Here is a 17,762-nt window from a genome sequence, read left to right on the forward strand (position 1 = left end):
AAGCATTTTAAATAATTAAGATTTTTACTGAAAAGTTTGCCTTATACAACATTAGTTTAGAAACTGAACTTTCTAGTTCCTAATATATATTAATCTTAATTTGAAAACAACAAATTAAATTGTAGATTTTGGTTACTATAATTTTAATATTATATACATGGACAAACATTATTGAGTGGTGTTAATGGTCAGTTTTTTTGTATTAATTTCAAGTTCATACTGACAAGCATTTTGGATGTTAATATAGCTAAAATGTTAAAAACATTTTCATCTGGCTTGTTATTGTAAAATTAAATATATCTTTCTGTAAAATGAGTATTTCTGCAACAAGATCAGAATGATGCTTTTTCCAGTTTTTTTTTTAACCAGAGGTATTTTTGTCCGTCTAAGGCCTCTCCATACCTACTCAGAGCCTTGCCTATAAAAGATCAATTTCCATAATAGCATTGTACACATTGACCATTGAAAAACAAACAGTGATTTTCACCAAATTCTAGCTGCATCTAAGAATGAATTCCTTTCACAGCAATTAAAAAGGGTGGTTAATTATTGGACTAAACATTGCTGGTTGTTTACTGAAATGGCCACAGATGTACAGATATTATGTGCAGGTTGTTATTGTGTGGCATCAGCCACCCACCCCTCTTTGACCAATGAGAATGCAATGGGTGCTGTTGATTTTTCACGAGAAAACTAATTATTATTGATTTAAATTCAGGGAGGTATAAAAATCATTGTCTGCCCCTAAGTCACTCCAGCATTCTTCTGAATATGCTCTGAACATTTCAATGCAAATTTAATTTAAGTGACACGCAGAGGTTGCCTGCAAACTGGCCAAAGTATTGAATAGAATAGCCCAGGAAAGTGTTATGATTCTTGTTTCATAGCATAATTTTCTCTGGATTTGCATGTGCTACTGAATTATATGCTTGGTCCTCATTGTCTTACATCTGGCCATTAAAGATGAACAAAATGATTGCAATCCAGCTCAATCGAGTTCTTTTAATGAGTTCGATGAGTTAACCAGGTGCATTCTTCAGGTGCCTTTTTTACATGCTAGCTAAGAACTCATAGATGTAAGAAGCCCATGGTTGTGAATCATAACTAATTCCATTCAGTCTCTGTATAATGCTTGATAACATCATCAGATTCTGAAAGTCATTCTCAAAGTCACTCCAGTTCTAGAGGATGGCAATCACATATGTATGGAGTCATAGAAACTTTGAAATCTAAAGTTAGTAGAGAACATGCAAATAGCAAAGTATACACATTAATACAAGTACAATATGCTTTATGGAACACTAAACAAAAACAGTTACATAAAATTAAAGTACAAGGCAAAGTCTTAAGCTTACCAACAATGAGCAGTTTGAAAGTAACAGCCAAATATGCCATTGTTATTTTCTCCAGTAGTTTCTAACCCAAGTCATACGACAAGAACTGTGGCTTTCAAGAACACTTAAGAGTCCTCAAATAAACTAATTTTATCCAACCCTTTATTCTGGCTGACATCACATCCTTCTTTTTTTAAAATAGCCAACCAATGCATTGAAGTAAGTTAGAGTGATGCAACAACAAAAATGATGACATTAATTTTGAGCTGTTTTTGCTGAAAACCGCAACAGGATGTTAAATGGTTTGCCGACACAGGTTTTTAACACAAAATCCTCCCAGTTGGAGAATTATTCTATACCTTAGTTTCTAAGGTATTAAGTGAACATCTTGGTCAGTGAGAAATGTTAATAATAACAGAGTTCCCAAAACATCCATTCAAGGTGTCACCCTGAGTATTATATGTTAACAGAACACCAATTTATTGCATCCTGCTTGTAACGTAGATATAAATCATTCTAGCAGCCTATTCGGAAACTGTGAGGTTTCAGAATCAGACAATAAGATCATACACTTAACAACAAGAACTTCTTCCATTAAAATAGCATCCTTAAGGTAACAAAACATACTAATATGACAACTGAAAAAGGTTAATGCTATCTTGAGAGAACTTAAGATAGAGAACCAATAAATTAGGTTGTAAAGAACCTCAAAGAGAGATAGAGAGAATGAAAGGTTTGAGATGAATACCCAGACTGAAGCCTTGCCCACCATTGTGGAGCCACTAAATTCAGAAATAATCAAGAGGGCAAAACTGGATGAGTGTAGATATTTTAGAGAGGTGTAGAACTGGAGGATTAGAAATGAGGGGAGGGGAGAGCAGGAGAGGGGAAACCCATGGAAATATTTATAAACAAATTGAAGCCTTTCTTAACCAATACATGTCAGCAAGTGCAGGGATATGTGAGTGGAATGGAATGGCTTTGGAACCCAGACAACAGTTCTGCGAAGACTTGAACTTATTGGAATTTCACATGCATTTGTGTTGAACCTTGAGTAACAAAATGAGATAAAGCAGCCATTAGAGAGAGAAACATTCAGTCTTGGATACATGTCAGGTTGGCACCATGTTTGCAAATGGCTTTACTTTAGAGTTAAAGGAGATTGCCAGAATTCTCCAGGGGAAAGCAAAGGCTGGACAACATCTGTGGAGGAAAATGGGCAGTCAATAATTGGGTTGAGGCACTTCAACTGGACTGGAATTGGAACTGATATTGCTTTATTATTGTCATATGTACCACAATACAGTGAAAGGCTTGTTCCACACATTTCATACACATCAGATAATTACACGGCACATTGAAGTAGAACAAGGTAAAACAATAAAAATGAAGAAGAAAGTGTTACTTCTAGTAAACAATCAGCTACAAGATCAGAGGAGATATGGACAGTTTGAAGGAGAGAGAGACGAGAGGTTGGGTAATACCTGTCAGCTGGATCCTAGTGAGGAAGGGTAGACTGTCAGATGGAGTCAGGCAGAGGAGTGAAAAGTGGAGATAGTGACAGAGACTTCAAGGAGAGAGATGGAGGCAACATAAGGCAGTGGATGATGGAATCTGATGAAAAGGGAAGGTGATGAGTGAAACTACACAAGGGGAGGACATTGGGCAAATAGTAGAAGTAGGATGAGAGGACAGAGGACCCAGCAGGCAGAGTATGTAGGTGTTGATGATGAAGTTGATGGTGGAGGAGAAAGAGACTAGGTGATGGGGGCTAGGGAGAGTGTGTTTTGAAAGAAGAGAGTGTGAGAGAGGACCTGGGTACCCTGGTAGAAAAATTAGGTCAGTTTGGTAATGGAATGGGGAATTAAAATGACTAGCAATTGGGAGATCTAGACAGAGAAATTGCAGGTGTCTTATGAACCAGCCACCTACCCTGCTCCTGGTCTGAACAATGTAGAGGAGGTGACATTTAGAGTACTGAATGTAGTAGGCTGGGTCAGAGGAGGTGCATATGAATCTCTGTCTCACCTGGAAGGGCTGTTTAAGCCCCTGGTCTCTGTTCTGTCTAAGGGTAGGCAGAGGAAATGCAGAAGTCTGAGCAATTGAAATATGAATGAGGGCTCCATCAATCACAGTATGGGAAACCACTGTTTCTGAAAAAGTAGGACATCCCAGATAGCCTGGAGTGGAAAGCCCCATCTCAAGAATAGATGAGGCAGAGATGACAAAAAATGAGAAAAGGAGATGGTCCTTATAAAAGGGTGTGAGAAGTTAAGGGAGTCAGTGGTTTTGCAGTAAATGTCTCCTGATATGGAATCAGATGAATCATGAAAGGACAGAAAGGTGTCAGAAATAGTCCAAGTGAATTTGAGCGTAGGATGGAAGTTTGTAGTGTAGTTAATGAAATTGAGGAGCTCTGCGTGGGTGCAGGAAGCAGCATCAATGCAGTTGTCAATATATTGGTAGAGGTCCTGAGACTGGTGCCAGAGTGGGTTTTGAACAAAGTCTGTTCAATGTAGCCAATGAAAAGGGAATTGTCAATGATTTGCATCAGGACTGAGAGTGGAGAGGGGAAAGAGCCAGTATAAAGGAGGGAGGGGTTGTAGTGAGACAGGAGCCAAAAGTGTTTGGTTGTCTGAGGAGGGACATCACCTATCACGGCTCCTCAGTCCAGCAACCACATTGTGGGAATGACTGCAGAAAACGAGTAAGACTTGACTGGAGAAATTTTGCTACTGCTGTTAGGGAGGCTTTAAACTAATATGGCAGGGGGATGGGAACCCACACAGAAAATAGGGAAGTGATGCAGAGAACAAAGCTAGAGTTAGTGAAGAAAAAAGTAAGAGTAGAGCGCATAAAATTAAAAAAACAAAAATCGCATTGGTCATTAGATTCTAAAAGGACAATGAATATAAGGGCACTTTATCTAAATGCCCGTAGCATTAGAAACAAGGTTACTGAACTTGTGGCACAGATCAGTACCAACCATATGATTTAGCGGCCATGACAGAAACCTAGTTGCAAGGTGGAGATGACTGGGAATTAAATATCCAAGGGTATCAGGTGATGTGGAAAGATAGGCAGGAAGGCAGAGGAGGTGGGGTGGTGCTCTTAATTAAGGATGAGATTAGGGCGATTGAGAGAGATAATATAAGATCTATGGAGCAGAATGTTGAGTCAATCTGGGTAGAGATTAAGAATAGTAAAGGGAAAAAATCACTGGTGGGTGTTGTCTATAGGCCACCTAATAAAAATATTGCAGTGGCAGAGGCAATTAACCAAGAAATAACTGAGGCTTGTAAGAACAGGACGGCAGTCTCATGGGGGATTTTAACTTCCCAGTGTCATGGGGGATGGTGAATCAGGTTGGTCAAGGAAGTCTTGAGGAGGATTTCATAGAATGCATCCATGACCGCTTCCTTGAGCAGCATGTTAGTGAACCTACAAGGGAAAATGCTATCTTAGATCTAATCCTGTGCAATGAGACAGGTAAGATTAACGATCTTATAGTCAGGGATCCTATTGGAAAGAGTGATCATAATATGATTGAATTTCGCATTCAGATGGAGGATGAAATAGTTAGATCTAAATCTAGTGTACTATGCTTGAACAAGGGAGACTACAACAGGATGAAGGAGGAGTTGGCTAATGTAGATTGAGAGCACAGCTTATTTGGTAGGACAGTTGAGGAACAGTGGAATACTTTCAAAGAGATTTTTCACAGTGCTCAACAAAAGTATATTCTAGTCAAATGTAAGGACAGTAAGTGTGGGGAGATCAGCCTTGGATAACTGAAGAAATAAAAGATAGTATCAAATTAAAAGCTCATGTGTACAAAGTCGCAAAGAGTAGTGGGAGACTGGAGGATTGAGAAAACTTTAGAAAGCAACAGAGAACAACTAAACAAGTAATAAGGAAAAGGAAGATAGAGTATGAAAGTAAGTTAGCACAAAATATAAAAACAGATAGCAAAAGTTTTTATAAATATATAAAGCGGAAGAGGGTGGCTAAAGTCAACATAGGTCCCTTGGAAGATGAAAAGGGGAAATTGATATTGGGTGATAAGGAAATGGCTGAGGCATTGAACAACTATTTTGTGTCAGTCTTCATGGTGGAAGACACGTCTAATATGCCAAAGAAGGATGCTATGGATGAAATAGTAGGTGAGGACCTCAATAAAACCACTATCACTAAAGAGACAGTAATGAGCAAACTAGAGGGCCTGAAGGTAGAAAAGTCCCCTGGCCCTGATGGGATACATCCCATGGTGCTGAAGGAACTTGCGGAGGTTATAGTAGAAGCTATCAAAACCCTCTAGACTCTGGGCAGGTCCCAGTGGATTGGAAGACAGCAAATGTCACACCACATTTTTAAAAAGGATATAGTCAATAGACGGGCAACTATAGGCCAGTTAGCTTAACATCTGTAGTTGAGAAAATGCTTGAAGCTGTCATTAACGAAGAGATAGCAAAACATTTGGAAAGGAGTGGTTCCATTAGACAGATGCAGCATGGATTCAGAAAGGACAGGTCTTATTAGATAAACTTCCTGGAGTTCTTAGAGAACATAATGAGTGCAGTGAATAGAGGGGAACAGGTGGACGTCGTATACTTGAATTTCCAGAAGGTGTTCAATAAAGTGTCACTCAAGAGACTTATTAAAAAGATATGGATGCATGGAGTCGGAGGAAGTGTATTAGCATGGATGGTGGATTGGTTAACCAATAGAAGGCAGAGAGTTGGTATAAATGGGTTTTCTCCAGTTGGCCGCAGAATGTGGGGAGTGGGGTGCCGCAGCTGTCGATTCTGGGCCTGCAGCTGTTTACCATTTACACTGATGATTTGGAAGAAGGGACTGAGTGTAGAGTAGCAAAGTTTGCTGATGATACTAAACTGAGTGGAAAAGTGAATTGTACAGAGGATGTGGAGTGTCTGCAAAGGGATATAGATAGGTTAAGTGAGCGGGCCAAGGTCTGGCAGTTGGAATACAATGCTGGTGAATGTGAGATCATCCACTTTGGAAGGAATAATAGAAGAACAGATTATTATTTAAATGGTGAAAGACTGCAGCATGCTGTGATGCAGAGGGACTTGGGAGTGCTTGTTCATAAATCACAAAAAGTTGGCTTGCAGGTATAACAGGTTATCAAGAAGGCAAATGGAATGTTGATCTTCATTGCTAGAGGGATTTAATTTAAGAGCAGGGAGGTCATGCTGCAACTACACAGGGTACTGGTGAGGCCACACCTGGAGCACTGTGTTCAGTTCTGGTCTCCATACTTGAGGAAGGATATACTGACTTTGGAGGCAGTGCAGAGGAGGTTCACCAAGTCGATTCCAGGGATGAAGGGCTTAACCTATGAGGAAAGATTGAGTTGCCTTGGACTATACTCTCTGGAGTTCAGAAGAATGAGAGGGGATCTTATAGAAACATACAAAATTTTAAAAGGCATAGATAAGATAGAAGTAGGAAAGTTGTTTCCATTAGAAGGTGAGACTAGAACTAGTGGACATTGCCTTAAGAATTTTTTTTTCCCAGAGAGTGGTGAATCTGTGGAATTCTCTGCAGTTGAGGCTTCCTCACTAAATATATTTAAGAAACAGTTAGATGGGTTTTTTAAGTAGTAAGGGAATTAAGGGTTATGGGGAAAAGGCAGGTAGATGGAATTCCTTCAGAACTTTGTATGTGTTGCTCGGATTTCCAGCATCTGCAGATTTTATCTTGTAAGTCAGAAGATTTTTGGTTTTCAGCAGAGGAATAATGACAACAGATTTTAGGGAGGGACAAATATTAAGGAATGATAATCGTTGACAATCCTGTTCAACAAGAGTCCAGGAAGGAAGAGTGGATGGTCTACATTTGTATGGCAATAGAAGATAGAATAAAACAATTCTCATCAGAGTACACCAATAGGGACAGCAACCTCAGGTAGGGCAAGGAACACGTTGCAAATGTCCATTAAATTGACCATTGAAATTAACTTTTATGATTCAGGTCCAGCCTTTCCTTCATCGATGTTTAAGCAAGGTGGGCAGGGCTCTCAATTCAAAGAGAACAGATGCCATTTCATTCTCTTTTGCCTGAAGCCAGATAAAACAGAGTGTGGAACATTTTTAGGAACTGGGTTTTCTGCACGGAGCACATTGCCACACACTTCTAGTATAGAGACTTGGTTCTAATCCACTCCGTCAAAATCAACTTGTATGCAGACAATTATATAAAGATTCGGTAGAAGACATGGAATCTTCATTCTGTGGTGATCTACTCTGGCAGCAACAATTAAGCCTCTTTAGCAACTTATAGGGTGGCTGTTGGGAAATGTAAGCCACTCACTGATGACATAGCTGATGACTCCATAACTAGACAGACATCTGCTAAATGTATGCTGCCTTGAAAAAGGTTATAGAGCAGGCTACTGATGTTCACACAATGCTCCATTGCCTCATTCACACCGGAGAACCCTATTGTCTTTAGATGATTATCAAGATTCAGTTGGCCTGCTGCATATCAGGCTTGCTGCTTATCACAGAAACTACAATTACAGAGCGAACGCCCCAGCCCTAGCCCCACCACAAGCTAGAAAAGAAGCTGCAGAGCAGGTGCATAAGCAGCATTATGGAAGGAGGAAGACAAAACACCTGTGTGCTGAGGCGGTGCATCGAGGATTCATTTGAATGTGATATCAACAACTACACTCCTTTACCTTCTTCCACCGCAAAAGTGAAAACCACCATGAAAAAAATAAACATTCCCAAAAGAGGTCTATCAATAAACTCGTTCCATTTTGCAGACAAAGGAAATCATCCTTTTGTATTCTTTAGGTGGTTAGTTCCCCTGTCCCTTTCTCAATGGCAATGCTCCCAGACAGAACTAATCATGGCTAGTAGTAGGACTGGCAGAACGCTGAGGGCTTGCAGTGGAGGGGCTGGGAGCATCTTTGAAGAATGACATTCCTTATTCCAAACCATGTTACTGTGTGAATAATGGGATTTGAACAGAATCCAGGGCCGCATGCCCTTTGAGTGAGTTGAAGGGCATCTCTTCAATTTTACGCATCTTCCAGCATATCATATTTACTACCGGTATGACCATCACACACTAATTATCTGACAAAGACATTTAAAATAATTCTGATTCATTTGAATTATTAGCAGCAACTAAAAAAAGATTTATACATTTACTTTTTAAATTAGTAATGTGCGCCATGACTTGTGGCAAGTTTTGCAAGATTTAGATGAGAGTGGGGCCTGTCAGGAATTTCTGCTGAGCTTGAGATCATTTGGGTTATTAGGCAATTGGCAAGGGCCTATAAAAAGAAGTTAGGTTTTGTGGGAGCAGCCATTGTGGGAGTGGTCCAGAGTTAGAATGGGGAACTGAGGCTTTGACTCAAGAGGCATAAGAGATGAGGCTGAGTCCAAGTTGAGGTTTCTATCAATTTCTGTTTCTAGCCTGAGAAGTTAGAATGGGTCCCAGGGTAAATGTGTGCTCCACTTGCAAGATGTGGGAAATTTGAGAGACCTCTAGTGCCCCTGATGGCTACATCTACAAGAAGCACGTCTGGGTGCAGCTCCTTATGGACTGTGGCACAGACTTACAGCTCATTGGGAGTCAGTCACAGCTAAGGTGCATGTGGCAGCTAGGTGGGTGATTGTCAGGTGAAGGAAAGGTATAGGTAGACAGTGCAAACTACCCCTGTGGCTGTTACCTTCAATAACAGGTGTACCACTTCAGATACTGTACAACTAACCAGAGGAAAGCAGGAGTGCTCAGGTCTCTGGCACTGAGGCTGGCTTTGTGGTTCAGAAGGAAAGGGAGAAGGAGAGGAGATTTAATAGGTAGGGGAATAGACAGCAGATCCTGTGATGTAAAAGAACCACCTGGATGGTGGGCAGCCAGAAGCCATGGCACACATTGATACAAATCACAGAGGCAGGAAAAGGGATGAGGTCCTAAAAAGTGAACATAGGGAGCTAGCTAAGAAGTAAACAGCAGAACCTCAAGGGTAGTAATCTGTGGATTACTTCTTGAGCTATGTGCCAGAGAGGGTAAGAATAGAATGATTTGGCAGTTGAATGTATGGCTGAAGAATTGCAGGAGCAAGGTTTTAGATTTGCAGGTCACCAAGCGTCTTCTGGAGAAGTTATGACCGACACAAAGCAGACAATTTACAGCTGAGTGCAAGAGGGGGGAACTGAGATCTGTGTGGGCTGGTTTGCTTGAGCTGTTGTGGAGGATTTAAAGTAGAATGGCCAGGAGACAGGAACAAGATTGACAGGTCACAGGATAGAGCAGTTGGTGTAAAAGTTGATACTGCTTGTAGAGCAGGGGTTCCCAACGGTTTTAATATCATGGACAGCAACTATTAACTGAGGGGTCGGTGACCCTACTTTAGGAACCCTTGCTGTAGAGAGACTGTGAGGAAGCCTAGGAAGTGAATAGGGCCTAAATCCGCTCGGTTGGATGGGTGGAAATGTATCTATGTTAATGTAAGAAGCATCAGGAACAAGGGTGATGAACCTAGATCACCGATCAGTACAGCAAACTATGAAGTTGTGGCCATTACAACATCTTGGCTGTCACAAGTACAGGAATGACTGCTGGATAATCCGGGGTTTAGATGTTTTGAAAGGGATGGGGGTGGGGGGAGGTTAGTGAGGTGGGGGAGTGGCATTGCTAATCAGGGACAGTATCAGAGCTGCAGAAGGGGAGGATGATGAGAAGTTATTGTTTACCAATTCAGTATGACTGTAAGTCAGATACAGGAAAGAAGCAATTTCTCTGTTGAGAGTTACCCACCCTACCCACCAGCAGCAGCAGTGTCACTGAGGAGCAGATCCAGAGGCAGATTTTGAAAAGATTCAAAAATAACAGGGCTGTTGTCATGGATGACTTCTACTTCCCCAATATTGATTGATACCTCATCAGTCAATAGATGTGGCAGAAATTGTTAAATGTGTCCAAGGTCAATTTCTAACATGAGATGTGGACAAACCAACTAGAGGAAAGGGCATACTGGATCTACCACTGGTCAGGTGACAGATCTCTTGGTGGGTGAGCATTTTGGAGACAGTGACAACAACTTCCTTACCATAGCCTTGGACAGGGATGGGAGCAGACAGTAAGGAAAAGTATTTAATTGAGGGAGGGTGAATTACAAGGCTATTAGGCAGGAACTTGTGAGTGCAAATTGGAAAAGATGTACTCAAGGAAATGCACATCAGAATGGGGAAGTTGTTTAGGGAGCACAAACATAGGGTTCTGGATAGGTTTGTCCAATTGAGATAGAGAAAGGATGGGACAGTGAAGCACCCATGGTTGACAGCCGAAGTGGAACACCTAATCAAGAGAAAGAAGGAAGCATACTTAATGTTTAGGAAGCAAGGACCATAGAGTATCTTTTAGAGTTATAAAGTATCAAGGAAGGAGCTTAAGAAGAGACTTAGAAGAACTAGAAGGGGACATGAGAAGGTCTTTGTGAGTAAGATTAAGGAAAACGCAAAAGCATTCTACATTCTACATGTGTGCTGCATCTGCGAGGCTGCGTCAGGCGGTGCCGTGGAAGTCCATAGTGGGGGTATTCCCTTCTGCCGCTGGCGTGGGATGGCGAGTCTGTCAGGACCCTGGGGACTTGTGGAAACTGTGTGATGATTTCTTTTGAACTTATAGTCCTTTAACATCTTTGGACTATTTTTACTGTGCCCATAGTCTGTTTTTTTTTATCAATTATGCTATCGTTTGCACTGTTGTAACTATATGTTTTAACTATGTGGTTTTGCGCAGGTCTTGTAGCTTTAGTTTTTAGTGTTGTTTGTCTGGTGGGATTGGAGCTCCTTTCCGGGGAACGTGCTGAGATGGTAGTGCGATATTAATATCTCTGGACTCTGGATTGGGGATTGCCAAATGTTATGTGGATTTTCTAGTGTAGTCTGTTTTGTCATGTGCTTTTGTGATATCATTCTGGAGGAACGTTGTCTCATTTTTTTAACTGCATTGCATTTGTGGTTTCTAAATGACAATAAACTGAATCTGAATCTGAATCTGACATGAATGTGAAGAATGGGAAGATGACTAGAGTGAGGGAGGTGAAGTCCATAATGACTACTTTGCTTCAATATTTAGCAGCAAGAGGGACCTTGACAAATGTGAAGACAACTTAGAATAGTCTAATATGCTGGAATGTGTCAACCATAAGAGGCTGTGCTGGAACTTTTTGAAAAGCAGATGAGATATACCTTAGGTCACTATGGGAAGCGAGGAAAAGATTGCTGCACTTTAGACAATGATCTTTGCATTCTTATTCACCGCAGAAGTGCCAGATGATGGGAGGGTGGTAAATGTTATTCATTTATTCAAGAAAGATAAAAAAGATAATCCTGGAATTATAGACCTGTGAGTCTTACATCAATGGTGGCCAAAGAATTGCAGAGGACTTTTTAGAGAAAGGATCTTCAAGCATTTGGAGAAGGAGAATCTGATAGCTAACATGGCTTTGTGAAGGGAAGGGAAGGACAGACCTCACGAATCTGATTGAATTCTTCGAGGAAGTGGCAAAACAAGTTGATGAAGGAAGAGCAGAGAGTGTGGTGTACGTAGAGTTTAGTAGGGCTTTCAACAAGGTTCCTCATGATAGGATCATTCAGAAAGTCAGGAGGCATGGGATTCAAGGAAACTTGGCTACATGGATTCAGAATTGGCTTGCCCACAGAAAGCAGAGGGTGGTAGTAGATGGAGCATATTCTGCCTAGAGGTTGGTGACCGGAGGTGTTCTGCGGGCATAACTAGTGCCATTACTACCGCCATTCTGCAGGCATCTGTTCTCAGATACCTACACTGTGATTTTTATAAATGACCTGGATGAGAAAGTAGAAGCGGTAGGTGGGCTCGTAAGTTTGTAGATGACAAGAAGGTTGGTGGTGTTGTGGCTAGACTAGAAGGTTGTCATAGATTACAACGGGACATGGATAGGATGTAGAACTGGAGTTCAATCGGGGAAAGTGTGAAGTGATACTCTTCGGAAATTCAAAATAAAAGTCAGAGTACAGGGTTCCCAGGATGCAGCTTTCTGTCGCAAGACATCAGAAATGTCATATCTTCTTTAAAGAATGGGGTTTCCCTTCAGCCACTATTGGTGATCCCCTCACCCACATCGCCTTCATTTGCCAAATATCCATGCTTACCCCATCTTCCAGCCACCTTAACAGTGATAGAATTCCTCTTGTACTTACCTACCACCACATGAAATTCCGCATCGGACACATCATTCTCCACAGCCTCCGTCATCTCCAAAGGGATCCTACCACTAAACACATCTTTACCTCCCCAACTATCCATTTTCCACAGGGATCACTCCCTCCATGATTTTACTTGTCCATTCATTTATCCTTACTAATCTCCCTCCCAGCACTTATCCCTGAAAGCAGCCAAAGTCCTGCACCTTCTCACTCACCTCCTCCCTCATCTCCATTCATGGCCCCAAACAGTCCTTCCAGGTGAGGCAATGCTTCACCCATGAATCTGTTGGAGTCATCTATTGTGTCTGGTGCTCCTGATGCGGCCTCATCTGCATTGATGAGACCCTTCGTAAATTGGAGGACCACTTAGTCGAGCACCTCCACTCCATCTGTTAAAACGGAGCTTCCTGGTAGCCAAACATTTTAATTCCCATTCCTATTCCTGTTTCGATGTTGGTTCATGACTTCCTCTTGTGCCACGATAAGGCCACCTTCGGGTTGGAGGAGCAACACATTATATTCCATCTGGGTAGCCTCCAACCTGATGGCATAAATATTGATATTACCTTTTAGTAAAAAAAAATTCTCTTCCCCTCCTCTCTTCTTCTACTCCCCATCTTATCTCTTCTTACCTACCTATCACCTCCTTTCCTCTTTTCCTTTCTCCTATAGGCCACTCTCCTATCAGATTCCTTCCTCTCCAGCCCTTTATCTTCCCTGCTCACTTGGATTCACCAATCATTTTCTAGCTATCCTCCTTCCCCTTCCCCTTTTTATTCTGGCGTCATCCCTTCCTTTCCAGTTCTGAAGCAGGGTCTCAGCCTGAAACATCAACTGTTTATTCTTTCCCATAGCCACTGCCTGACCTGCTGTGTTCCTCCAGCATTTTGTATGTGTTGCTTTGGATTTCCAGCATCTGCAGACTTCCTCGTGTTTATGAAGAGGAATGATGGCAGGGTTCTTAGCAGTGTGGAGAAACAGGGAATTTGGAATCCAAAACCATGGATCCTTCAAAGTCACCATGCAAGTTGAGTGGTCAAGAATGTTAATGGTGTACTAGCCTTCAGTCGTCAGGGAATTGAGTTCAAGAGCCAATGAGGTAATGTTGCAGCTCTATGAAACTCTGCTTAGACTTCACTTGTTCAGATTTGCATGTAGAAGCTTTAGAAAGAGTGTACTGGAGCTTTACTAGGATACTGCCTAGATTAGAGACCATCTTTATGAGGAAAGGTTCAGCGAGCTAGGGCTTTACTCCATGGGGCAAAGGAGGATGGGAGGTGAATTAGTACTGGTGTATAAAATGATATGAAGCATTGATAGAGTGGCAGCTAGCACCTTTATCCAGGGCTGGAAATGGCTAATACAATGGGGCATCATTTGAAGGTGATTGACGGAAAGTATAGGGGAATGACAGAGGTAGTTATTTTACACAGAGAGTGATGGGGGTGGAATATGCAGCCAGTGGTGGTGGTAGTGACAGATATGTTAGTGACAATTAAGAGACAGTTAGATGGACACATATCTGAAAGAAAAATGGAGGGCAATGCAAGAGGAAGTCATTAGATTGATCTTGGAGTAGATTAGAAAGTCAGCATAACATTGTGGGCCTAATGGTTTGTACTGTGCTGTACTGTTCTGAATTCTTTGTTCTAAGTTAATTAAAATCTCTAAATGGTAAAAAATTATTTGAAATATTAGTACAAAGTAAAATGCCCAAACATTTTCCTGTAGATTTCTTTCCCCAGAGGGTCAATGATGCCATTAATATGAATGGGGATGGTATCTATCTGTCTGTGCTCCCAGCATAAAGATAAGGTGACTAGGATACAGAATGTTTTGCATTGGATATTGAAGGATTCTCGTTCTGCTTGATATTAATCATTACACATTTCTTGCCTTTTGATTAGCAACTGCACATGCTGGATGTATTAGAAATGCCCAACAGGTCAGATAAATCTCTGGAGTTAAGGAACCAGAATATTAGTTTTCTCTCTGCAGATGCTGCTTTGGGGTATTTCCAAAATGTTTGATTCTTATCACAGACAATCAACTTTGTTCTATGTTTTGATTAGTTAATCAATTTAAATTATATATTTATTAGTATTGACAGAATATTATAATCTCCTTAAATGCCAGAAACTTAAACTTAATAATAATTTGGTTTTCATAAGTTAGCTCTATAAGTTATACTCTAAACTAAAAGTGTATGCAGTAATTGTTTCAAAAATTGTAATATCAAATAAAAACCTGGATTGGTAAACAACTGAATCATTATGTCAACTCAAAATTCAGACTTAAGTTATAGCCTATTTCCAGGGTTTTGGAAATATAACAAGTTCCTGTTTGTGTGAAGCTGATGGCAGAAGATAGAAATTCTTCCTCTGCGGACTGTGATTGATGCACATTTGCATACATTGAATTCACCATCTGAAATTCCATTATGTTGATTTCAGAGTCAAAAGTCAACAGACATATGTTACTGTGCCGCATAACTAATAGCATGCAAATCTCAACACCATGTAATTGCACTAAGCTAATATTAGTTTAGTTACTTCAGGCAAAATGGTTGATATTTCCAAATTAAAACATGATGCTTGCTAACATCAACGGACAGTTTGCATTTCAACTACGAATATGCTCCCATCAAACAAAAATTAAATCTTTTGTATTTCTCAGTTCTGGCACTTTTGTAAATATGGCATCTACATTTGACTAAAGCTTCTTGAACTTCACCCCTTTCTGTCTAAATGAACATATGATAACATTTTGCATGTCAGCTACAGCTTGAAAGCACTCTGGAGGATTTTCCTGAGCCCAAAGCAAAGGTCCAATTCCACAGCCTAACATACACTGCATGTAAAGCAAAACATCGGTACACATGAAACATAGGTCATAGGGCAATAATGAACTGACTTGTCTTTGACATGCACATTGAAAATAATATGCTGTAAGATGGCAACCTCCAGGACTATATTTTTGTTTTTGAGCAGGATCATGATGGGACAGATGTTCCAGATATTCCAGCAAGCTAGAAATACTCCCCTCTTCTTGGTCATAGGTACCCAAAGTTGTTGTGCAGTAACAGTCAACAGAGAACACTATGGTTTATGTAAATAGACCACAAAATACAATTGATATGAGCTGACTGCTCAAATCGTCCTTGATGTTGACAAGGCCTATATTGTCAAATTGAGCTTATATTATTGTTTTGATTGATAACAGAAAGCTGATTTGCCTACACATCTTTAGAAGGACTGTTCTAAATCTACTTATCTGCTTGAAATTAAATGCCTCCCCTACTGTGATGTCCTGTCCACTCAAGTTATTTTGCAGATTAAACCAGAATGTTCTATGTTCCGAGGTGGAATCCAAATTCTCAACAGACATGGTCTTAATCAGTCACTAGAAAAAGAATGCATCTGGTAAACATTGTACTTCTCATGAACCTGGTAAAAAAAAATTATTGTTTCATGTTAAATATTCAAAGATCCATTCATTTAGCATTGTGATGTCATTATGACATTGTGCAACACAAGCATAGAAACGTGGAGCTTATATTAACAAGTATGCATTTTTTGATCAATTCATGCATAAATACAATTCTAAGAAAGTTAGGAAACTTTAGTGGAGCTCAGCAGGCCAGGCAGCATCTATAGAAAAGAGTAAACAGTCGTCATTTCGGCATCTTGATGAAGGGTCTTGGCCCAAAACATCAGCTGTTTGCTCTTTTCCATAGATGCTGCCTGACCTACTGAGTTCCTCCAGCATTTTGTATGTGTTGCTTTGAATTTCCAGCCTTTCTCAGGTCAAGAAACTTCAACAATTACTTCCAGGTGAAGTCATGTTCAGCAGGAAACTGACCTGGTGACACTTTCCTGTCATGTACACTTAACGACGTCAGCTGTCAAGCAACATGAGAGTCCCCTAATGATGGCAGAGAACTGGATCATTTATGTTTAACCTAGGGACTTTGTATAAAATAGCTATTCAGACATTGATTTACTCTTCTGGCCTTTGTATCTGTTTAAAGGGAAGCTGCAGAAATCAGACTGTGCTGTTGGAGAACCCATTGCCTGCTCCTCAAACACATTCCAAAGGTGTTTGAGAAACACAGGAGAAATTTTCTTTAACACAGCTGCTGGCCTACCTGATCTATAGGTGAATTAATGGTTACCATGCTTACAATACTCATCAGCTAACCTCTCCCAGCTGGGGTATTGCAGAAACTGCAGCAGCACGAGTATCAGTCTTCTCTGCCTACTGATGACTTTTATCATTCTTAAACTGGGAGCCATTTAGCATGCTCAGAATTATTTACAACAGGAAAAATATTGAACAATATGCAAATGGTAAATCATAACATTTTTCATGAATACAAGGTTTACAAAAGCATATTGCTGCATTACAATGTTCTCTGCATGATTAACTGCTGTGTGGTTGCTCCTTTTCACAGATGCTGATGATCCACAGTGCTTTCTTCCCTTGGATACACTGGCTACAGACAACTACCCAGGTCGAACTGTGGCAGCAGAGAGTTTCACCTGAATACACCTTGGACATGCTGCCTGACTTGGTGCTTTTAAGAAGATTAGAACATGGATGGCAGGCATTTTCTCAAGAGACGGAGCAGACAAGAACTTTACAGATCTGAGGGCACACTGACCTTAACTTGGAAACAAGGCAGATGAAATGTGTTGATTCACTGATATCTGTCACTGCTGCCTTAATTTATCTCCATGGAGTCACAATCTGAGTATGATTCTAATGAAGAAGGAAAAGTGCATGTACTGGGAGATGTTGCCTTACCCTGCATGTGGGAGATCAAGCCCCATGTTCCATATCATCGCTTGCGTGGGAGCGATCTGTTCACATGGAGTATCTTTCTGCTTGAGCAGGATAGCAATCAGTTCAATTATAGCATTGTTTAGTCTGTGGGGAATAGTGACCTGTTGATAGACAGCCTTCTTTGGCTTTTGGAGAATAGTGAGATTCTTTCTGTCCATTGAGGGGAGAAATCTGCTTACAAGTGCTTAATCTCTTTACTGAAGGTACCAAGTTGCTCTCTAGTGGAATATTGCTCTTCTCGATACATGTTAAATGCATCAAAGACCAGACGTCTTAATGGGACTGTATAGAAGTAGCTGTCACCTGATCCAATGGGTACAGTGTAGAATCAAAGAAACAGAAGACCTACAGC

At 40.7% G+C, this 17,762-nt stretch overlaps 1 protein-coding gene across 2 annotated transcripts in view; it reads right to left on the minus strand.

Moving 5' to 3' along the window:
- Window positions 1–1,482, minus strand: part of LOC132390819 (uncharacterized) — a 114,873-nt gene extending 113,391 nt beyond the window's left edge. For both annotated transcript variants that reach the window (XM_059963363.1, XM_059963364.1), the window contains exon 1: window positions 1,356–1,482. In XM_059963363.1, coding sequence (XP_059819346.1) covers window positions 1,356–1,395 — 40 coding nt within the window. In that variant the 5' untranslated portion in view covers window positions 1,396–1,482. The remainder of the gene's footprint in view (window positions 1–1,355) is intronic.
- Between the last annotated feature and the right edge of the window lie 16,280 nt (window positions 1,483–17,762).

Source organism: Hypanus sabinus, chromosome 3 (assembly GCF_030144855.1).
Source record: "Hypanus sabinus isolate sHypSab1 chromosome 3, sHypSab1.hap1, whole genome shotgun sequence".
Lineage (NCBI taxonomy): Eukaryota > Metazoa > Chordata > Chondrichthyes > Myliobatiformes > Dasyatidae > Hypanus > Hypanus sabinus.